This window comes from Syngnathus leptorhynchus, chromosome 5, assembly GCF_054491065.1.
Source record: "Syngnathus leptorhynchus isolate UIUO chromosome 5, UIUO_Slep, whole genome shotgun sequence".
In the NCBI taxonomy this organism is placed as follows: Eukaryota; Metazoa; Chordata; class Actinopteri; order Syngnathiformes; family Syngnathidae; genus Syngnathus; species Syngnathus leptorhynchus.
Genome location: NC_141199.1, coordinates 8,111,684 through 8,121,496, shown reverse-complemented (window position 1 = coordinate 8,121,496; position 9,813 = coordinate 8,111,684). Strand labels below are relative to the sequence as shown.

General features: G+C 38.7%; 1 protein-coding gene across 1 annotated transcript; it reads right to left on the bottom strand.

Moving 5' to 3' along the window:
- Positions 1-13: 13 nt before the first annotated feature.
- On the bottom strand, positions 14-8,551 carry LOC147056665 (A-type potassium channel modulatory protein KCNIP2-like). The gene is made up of 9 exons (XM_085911827.1): positions 8,359-8,551; positions 3,576-3,678; positions 3,370-3,490; positions 3,202-3,271; positions 1,900-1,970; positions 1,588-1,695; positions 1,397-1,501; positions 1,190-1,252; positions 14-1,125 (listed from the first exon to the last, which is right to left on the bottom strand). Exons 1-9 carry the CDS (start codon positions 8,429-8,431, stop codon positions 1,078-1,080), a joined length of 762 nt encoding a protein of 253 aa, XP_085767953.1. The 5' UTR covers positions 8,432-8,551; the 3' UTR covers positions 14-1,077.
- Positions 8,552-9,813: the final 1,262 nt, after the last annotated feature.

Below are 9,813 nucleotides of genomic sequence, written 5' to 3'. Positions count from 1 at the left end.
GTGGTTTGTTAGATCATAACTGTGAGGTTTTATTGTCATCCATCATCATCACATTCCTATCAAAAATATTTCAACACACGCTTGTGTGACTGCACACATCATGCAGACGCAATACGCTCATAGTAAATATCACAATATCATGTCCACGTTATTGCATTTCACAGCCATGACTTGTTTTACAGCCTCATGTCTATCCTGTGTGTATCATACATGTCAGGGTAAATATCTGTTCTAAGGAGAATTAAAGAAGAAGTCAACCCCAAAATTTTCTTTACAATATATGCCCCCACTAGTCCAAACACGGCATTCTGATTAATATTGTGTTTGTGGAATATAGGTTAAGCAGCAAATTTCACCTGTGTTTATCCACCTCAGGCTATTTTGCTACTGAAAATGACATCACAATTGCCAGGTCTTGGGTCACAACCAATCACGGATCACCAGTTTTCTGAAGCTTGAGCCGTGATTGGTTGCGACCTGGGTACCTCGCAATTGTGATTGTTATTTTCAGTAGATAGCAAGTGGCAAAATGGTCCCTGAGATGGCTAAAATTGGTGGATTTTCCCTGTTTAATTCATATTCCATGAATGAAACATGAATCAGAATATATGAAAGAAAATTTGGGGGTTGACTTTCCCCCTTTAAGTAGGAAATGACATGGAGAGTTATGTCAAAATGTATTTGCCAACATTTTAAATCGATACGTACCAGTATCATCACAGCATACCTTGAAGACAAATGAATTTTTGTACTCGCATTTACACCGATGGACAATTTAGTCTTTACCTATCCAAGAAGTTGGAAAAAAAAAGACACCCAAACATGGAGAGAACATGCAAACGCCACACAGGAAGGTCAAATTCAAAACGTGAACTATGGGGAAGGCATGCTAACCATTCTACCAGAGAACAGGCCCACCATCCCACTTCCATTTTGAATCAAACCAAAGTGATTTTGTCACTCTGAAATGACGTGTTTGAATCCACCAAGTACACACACATGCACGCACGCACGCACGCACATACTGCAGCGCTGAGGAGGAAGGAGCTCCAGTTGTAGGAACGTTCGACTCCACCTTTAGATGACGTTATCGAACATGTGCATGGACTGCATGATGTTCTCATCCTGGAGAGGAGAGACAGGCTATAAGTTCTTATTGTTGTCAATGAGATTTAGAATGAAAATTCACCTTTTGGCACGTTTCCAGGAACTCCTCAATGGTGACGACGCCGTCCTTGTTCTTGTCCATTTTCTACAACATGACAAAAAAATCTGTGTTCATCTATATTCATGTGCAGCAGTTTGCAACTGACGCTTCCTGGTTACTGAACAATGGATTTGCATATACAATGGTGACCTTTGAACTATGCCATGTTTGTTGTACTTGTTATCCAACCTGGAAGAATTGTTCCACATGGTCCCTGGGAGCGCTGTCCCTCATGCAGGGATACGTATACGTGCCCATCATGTCATAAATGGATTGAATGATATCTGTCATTTCCTGACCAAAACAAGTCATTGCCACAAGCTGTTAGCAAGAAACACGAATAGAAAAGAGAGGGGGGACAATTTTCGTGGTGGTGGTACCTCTCGAGTGATGCAGCCATCTTTGTTGAGGTCGTACAGGTTGAAGGTCCAGTTGAGTTTTTCTATGATGGAGCCTCTGAGGATGATGGACAGACTTAGGACAAAGTCCTATGTCCCAATAATAATAAAAAAGAGAGAGAGAGAGAGAGAGAGAGAAAGAAAAGAGAGAAGTGAAGGCTGTTAAACATTAAACCCAAATGGCCTTTACTTGTGTTTGTCTTCTAAATCACATCCTGCATAGAATCTAAACAAGATGTGTTGAAAGTTTATGACACATTGCCTACAGCAGTCATTATTAGTTGCATGTTTCACCTCAAAGTTGACAGATCCACTGTTGTGAGTGTCGAAAGCCACAAACAGGAAATGTGCATACATACTTGTATCTGCAAAAGAAACACAATATGAACACTATGTACCTCATATTACACACCGAAGAGCCCCGTTGTATTAACAGTGGACCAGGCAAGACACTCATCCTTTTTTTGTTAGTACTAGCATCAATAGTTCTGTCAATTGAGTAAAATATTTCGCAGTGATTCATTTTTTTTTTTTATTGAATTGGATTCAATTTATTAAAAGTCACGCAAACATACCCTTAACAGTCTAAGAATTTGGGTAATATAGAAAAATGCATATGAAATGTAAACAAGGATTCAACCTAAAGTGCAACAAGCCATTTTTAAAGTTTGTTTTGAACTTAGCCGCAATAGAATGGTCTTGATTCACCAAATTAAACCTGTTTCTGATTTCTCACAAAAGAATAAACAGACAACTCGCCATGATGCTTTCTAAAAACGGATTAAATCTCTGCTTAACAAACCCAGACTAGTGTCACTAATGTAGCGTGCTTGATGTTTATTTGCAGCCTCGCAAGATCCGGTGTGGTGTAGTGGTTTTTCAGTACATGAAAAGAGTAGACATTTTATTAGGCCAAAATGTGCCTTAATAACACAATTAAAAAAATGAATGTCTCTAAAAGGGGTTTGGAATAATTGCGTTAATAACGCATTAAAATTACACCACTAATCAATGTTATGTTACTGTTCCAATCTGTGGACGCTTTGGCGGTGGGTGATACACTGTCAAAGTGAAAAATTGTTTATCTTTTATTGTGATAGTAGCGGCTTTATTGCTATATTGTGGTTTTACATTATTTTGTATACCTTGACAAGATGAAGCTAAGCGTTATTATTCATTTGTATTATCCTTGGCACAAACTGCTCATCACCAAAATACCATCAACAGTAAATTATAGCGGTAGTGGCAGCAGCATCATGCCTCAAGGTTGTTTTTCCTCAGCTGGAACTGAGTTCCAAATAGTAGTAGAACTGTTTATATGTCGATGTTGTCACATTGGGTGTTGAGCTGAAAAACCCACATATAAAAGTAGAAAAAAAAAAAAAAAAAGAAATCTCTCATGTAGAATGTCCAAATTCCCACACTGAAAATGACAATGGACTCTGACTTTTATGCATACTCTTGTGGTTTGTTTGTTTTTGTGGTGCCCGTCTGGTTCTTTTCTTTGCACATCTTCGTAATTACTGTCTTTAAATTTGGAGTTTGGTGAAGACGGCAGTTGTATTTTAAGAAGCAAGAACAGAGACTGTAACTGACCTCCCTGAGGAAAAAATTGAGAATAGATGCTTTTAAATGTCTCCTCGTTCACTGCACCGCTGGGACACTCCTGGAATCGGAAGATAGAAAAGAGCCACATTCTTGCACGCATGCATGCATGCATAAAAGTGGTTATGGCCAAGTACAAATGGTGCCAGCGGGACTCACATTTTTGAATCCTCTGTAGAGTACCTGGAGCTCTTTCTTACTAAAGCTAGTTTGCCCCATGAGCTGTTCGAGGCCCTCGGGTCGGTAACGCACTGCCAACAGTTCGGCATCGTCACTCACACTGTCTGCACAAGCAGAGAGACACAAAACACATCGTTGCAGTACAGAATATGGATTAGAAGATTTATAAGGACGCGAAGGGACACTTGCTTTGATTGAGGGAAGGGCTGGAACCAGAATGGTAGCAAGGCAGCAGTTTGAGGAATCGCTGCTTGATGGTCCTTTTGGTGGCTTTATATGGCGGGTTACCTGGATAGAATAGAATAAAATAGAATAAAATAAAATAAAATAGAATATGCCAAAAAAACATAAGCCCTACATAGTATACTTAAATGTCCTCTGTTATTATCAAGGGCAGATATTTTGAATTTAAATTCATTTCAGTTGAATTTAAGATAAACTTTCTGGTAACATCAGTACAATTTATTAAAGGGTAACTAAGTTCCAAAATAATGTTCATACCGCAAATATTTTTAATTCGGCACATTACTTTTTTAGATAAAGCAGCAGGATTTTCTAGCGAATTTGGTCATGCGTTGATAAAACGTGCCAGCAGAGGGCAGTATTAATCCATAGCACAACAAGAGAGCATGGTCAACAAACATACTACTACTACAAGACACACACACACACTTCGATTCTGTGCAAGCTTGTATGTGGCAGATGGAGCCTATCACCTGACTAGGTTGCCAGTCAATCACTAGCAGCATGCATTGTGGACAATAAAGACACATTCAAATAAAGAAATGATCAGTCACTCTTCACACAGATTATAGACCCATCCATCCATCCATCCATCCATCCATCCATCCATCCATCCATCCATCCATCCATCCATCCATCCATCCAACCAACCATCCATCCATCCATCCATCCATCCATCCATCCATCCATCCATCCATCCATCCATCCATCCATTTTCTGAACCGCTTAGTCCCCACGGGGGTCGCGGGCGTGCTGGAGCCTATCCCAGCAGTCATCGGGCAGTAGGCAGGGGACACCCTGGACCGGTCGCCAGCCAATCACAGGGCACACAGAGATGCCGGATTGTCTAGAGAAAACCCAAGCAGGCACGGGGAGAACATGCAAAGTCCATACACGGAGGGCTGGAGGTGGAATCAAACTCACCCCCTCTGAATTGTGAGATGGATGTGCTAACCAGTGCCCCTCCGTGCCCCCCCCCCCCACACATATATATATATATATATATATATATATATATATATATATATATATATATATATATATATATATATATATATATATATATATATATATACTACTTACTGATTGCTATTATCCATCAAGAGCTTCATGCAGTGATGATGTTTGCTGAGATGTCAATCAAACATTCAAATACGACAGCTGCAGCCAAGTGGAAAAGCAAATAAAAGAAATGACGACAGGGCGGCAAAAATGATGCGATTGGGTTTTGTTTTGTTCTTTTGCCTATTGAGCGCATTTAAGCAGAGGGAGGGGATGAAGTTTTCTTGATGATGTCAATCTTTGGCTTAGCAGCTATTTTTAGAAACGATTGATCACACTGGAATTTGATGAGATAAAAACACAGAAACACACCCACACACATTCACACAGGAGAGCTGTGGCTCATAATAGGTCTGATAGTGTATTGTATTGTAACAATACAAGCACATGTAGGTATGCTCATGTCCATAAAGTGGTTAAATGTGTTTCCCCAAACACATCACCCTCAAAGATTGAATCCGTGCACGCCCTCGGGCTGACTTTGATTGTTTCAATCAATTTCATCGTGCACGGCCCACTGAGGGAGATCAATACACTCTTCTCTGCTTCTGCTAACACAATTAAAATACTCTTATCCACTCAGCTGTAGGTGAGCCACCAAGACAGGACAAATGAGAATAAAAACACAGCGGGAAAATATGGACGGAAAGTCAAAAGTGGAAGCTCTCCACTTAATGTGTCTGTCTGTCTTGTTAGCATGAATTCTCCACAAAGAAAAAGGACTAAGAAATAAAAACCGGCAAAAGCTACTTTTGTCTTGTCTCAAGTTTCAATCGACTGAATTTACACCTTAATTGTATGTTAGTTGTTGTTTTTCAGACAAGACAAAGAAATATTGGAGATCATGAGCTGTTGGTTTTTATGCTGACACAAGACAAAGCATTGCCAAAAACCATCCTTGGAGCCGACAACCAATCAATTCTCCCTGGGCCATGTTCCCCCATGTGGCTCCTGTACCCATTTTATTCCAGCCTTGTACGAAAGACCCTGACGTCTCAATCAATCAGTCAATCAATCCCTCAGTTGTCATTGACTTTACCTCTTTCAGTTGAAGTTCTTTTTTTTAATGTAGTGTGGAACATCCATAGGGGTTGGAAAAAAAATGGATTTATCTTGCTAACTCTCCGCAGACCAAATGGTTAGATAGAAATGATCAAACCTATTTTGAAAAAGAGTAGCTCATACAGATACCTTTTTATTTTTTTCATCTGAACAGTGTAAACGTAAAATCTTGAAAAAAAAAATACTCTCAATTGAATCACAGATACCTGAAAAATCAATTTCAATATAGGCTATACACATAAAGAAGGCCGTTTTAGCAAACTTACGCTTGACAGACATCTACTCTTGTGTTATGATGTTTCCGATCACTTTTTAAACTCCTCTTTGAGCTCGTGTTAGCGTTCTTTCCTCTGGGATGTTACGGCAGCTTAAGAAGGGTTATAGGCCCAGCTAAATCAATCATGTCGCCTCTGTGCTTACAGTAATCCTTACTGGGACTCCACTCAAATTCTGGATGATCATTTCTCACAAACCGTGCACTCACTCACTCACACACACACACACACAGCTACAGGAGTATGTTTTTTTTATCGGACGTCACCTCGTCTCGTAAGGAGGATGACTTTTGACGGCCCATTTGCTCCTTCAAATTCAGCAGAGATGAAACAAAAAACACAAACACACACAAGGGCCTAATATAGTATGCACTGTAGTATACTTTTTCACACTAAGTGCTACACTAAGTGAAAGTGAGACATGTTTAGTCTAGAGGAGAAACTGATGACTCTGCAAAAAACAGCATCTCTAATGCATCAACACTTTTTACACAGAGCTCAAATTTCAAACAGCATCCATTCAATCTGTTAGTTTTCTCCTCATCAATGTATTTTTCTTTCTTATGATAACACCATTATATATAGTACATATTATGCAGAATTTTAGAATTTTTTGTGCCATCTCGTGAACGAATAGAATGCAACGACCTAAGTTTGAAGCGTATGAAGTGATCAGGTGATTGTCTCTTTTGGGTTTTTGAAACATGGCGCAACCCATGTAATACATTTAGCAATTATGAGACCTACGGTTTAATTAAAAAAAAAGTATGTTATTGAGAACATATTTTTTTTAGCATCTTAATGAAATTAATTGTGGGTTTTTAAAATGATTGAATAGAGAAAAATCTCATTGAATTTCTATACATTGTTCCTTTAACATGTCACAGTATTGCTGTAAAGTTCCACTGATCCAAAAGTAAGTCAGTTGGAGTTTGATTCCATTTTTGGTGAAAAGTACTTGTGTCCCAAAGTTCTTTTTCAGGAGTTTGAAATTTGTCAAGACTAGACCGCCGGACAAGTTTAGATTTCCAAATCTGTAAACCGATTCAATCAAACTTCTGTAAACTTGTGAGGTTCTTCTTTTTCTTAAAATGTACAATTGTTGTCAAACCTTTTTAGAAGTAAAAAAACAATATAAGGTTCAAAAGACTTTGTGTTTGTGAGTGAGTGTATTGTTCTAATCCCTGTGGCGCTCGCTTCCTTTCGTTTATCTCTTCATACAAAGGGCCATTTGTGTGTCTTGCGGAGTGGAGCCTGTGTGTTGATGCACCTGTTGACTGTTTGCGTAAGCCAACGTCGAATGGCCATCGTACACCCAGAAAAAAAAAAACAAACAAACATGAAATTAAATTGTTATTCTAATAGTCTGTTAACTAGCCAGCTGTGCACACTTATATTCAAAGATTTAGTATGAGAGCAGGCTCCTGGTTATTTTTAGTGACAGTCTATTTTGGGATGATCTAATACTTGTCTTTGCAAGTGTATAAAAAATAAAAAAAGGGTTAAAGCTAAAAACATCTCACTGATATAATTACACTCCAAATACAGTGAGAAAGATCATTGAAGATGACAAGAGATGCTGGAGACATTCAGATGATTTCTCGCCTATGTCTTGGATCTTGCTTGATGCATCTTAATGCAAGCTCACTTGTTTATCCCGTTAAAAATGTCCATACAATACAATATCTCCATAACACAGAATTGTGGCATCTTATCATCCTGATCACACAATTAGTTTAGTCACTCAGCACAAATATTTATTATAATATATTCATCTATTTTTATAGATTCACCCAACAAACATGGGGAAACATGCAAACTCCACACAGGAACACTGAAGCTTAGATTCGAACCCGAAAGACACAACGGTGAGATGTAATGGCAAAGATCACAAACGATGCACTAAGTTGACCTTTAGGAAATATTTTTCTGGACATATTGACAGTCAAATAAAAGTGTTCATTGGATGTTCACTAAGTATTGGGACGCACAAGAAATGTTATCAAAAAACATTTTCAATATGGTTTGTGATATAAAAGTTGATCCACTTTATATGACGTTTTTGTTGATACTTTTCTTGTACAAATTGACTTCACAAAAGGTTCAGAAACACTGCTTGTGGTGGATCACGTTTGAAATATGTCAAGTAAAATAAGATTACAGTAATTTGCGTCGTGTTTAATATAATAATTAAAAAAAAAATGGAAAACACACACAAAAGAACATATTTGAACACTGTGCGTTGCTGGGAATGAAGTAAATGGAGTTTAAAACTGCGATCAACAATCCTAAATGGAAACTAGCAAATAAGATTACGTAATCCTACCTGTGAGTGGGTCGTAAGATCGGTCCAGTTCCGTAGACTCAGACAAACTGTGATCCTGACTTCTGGATTTCATGGTTGACCCTCGAGTTTTTCTTTACTGGACCACCGCTGCACCTGCACACGATCTGCGTGTGTGTTCATCTCCCAAACACTGTCGAGACTGCAAAGTGTGGAGGAGCGTGATTATGTCAAGGTTCTCTCCCCCCCCCCCCCCACCACGCTCCTCTTTCTGCAGGAACTTTCAAAACACCGTTTGCTTGTCTCGTCCAATCACGCGGAAGAGGAAAATATGTGACAAGTCAAATTTGATTTATTTATTAGAGTTGCATCTTTTTATGGTATCCTGGTCATTTCATTCGGTGCACTAAACCAAATATCAATCACGATTTGTTTGACGGTACTGGACTGAATCAATGCAGACTAGTTCTACAGGCAGCAGCAGATCTTCTCAAGACAGCAGCCACCTTGTAAAATTCTCAGATGACACTTGGCCTCCTGATCCTTCTCTAGGTTTTATGGGGCGTCAGTGAAGGATCAGAAAATGCCTCAGCAGCATTGTGGATATCCACAAGTAAAAAAAAAAAAAAAATGATAGGAGTCTAGACAAGGGACCTGAGCTCCATCTAGAAAATAAAAAATAGAGAATCAAGACAAGAGCTAACTGAGCATAACTGAAAATACTTGTAAGTCAAATTATCTTTCCCCATTGACATGAATAGAAATGACATGAATCTGTATTTGTTCAGAAAATGGATGGGTTGACTCAAATCGGGACATTTATAGACAGAGGATTTATTTTGGAGTTCAATGAGAAGTTATGAGAACAGGTGACAAATACAGTACATGAGCACAAATGAGTGAACAAACTCACAGTTTTCTTGCTACATGGATAATCATCCCTAAAATTCATCAAATTCAGTCCAGTAGTGCCAAATTTCAGTCTTGTGTTGCACACACAAAGATACAGACAAGACAAAAGACACACAAAGTGAAATCAAGGAGAGGATCAGCAGAAACAAAGTGGGCAATCTCTATCTGAATGAAAATTTGATGAGAAAGCCGGAATTCTTAAATGCAGTCTGCCAAATACTCAGCAGCGTTAATGGATTGTTGCGGTTAAAAATGTCTGACCTGATCTGCACTTAAACACATCCATCCATTTGTTAACAATCTTATTCTGATCATGATGTACGTTAGCTTGGCTACACCTTTGACTGGCCAGTAGGCTACATCACAAAATTAGGTAAGTGAACCACTACACTGTCAGCTAGACCATAAACAAAGCATGAAGCCTTAGATTATTTCCTGTGCAATAAGAAGCTCATTAGAAGGTTGTTTGATTGAGACATGCGCTATTTGATACACTAAATTATCAAATTTAGACAAAACCTTCTGCCAAAACAATCAATAACAAATTCTTGTAATCTATCATTGAACAGAGAACAGAAAAAGTAA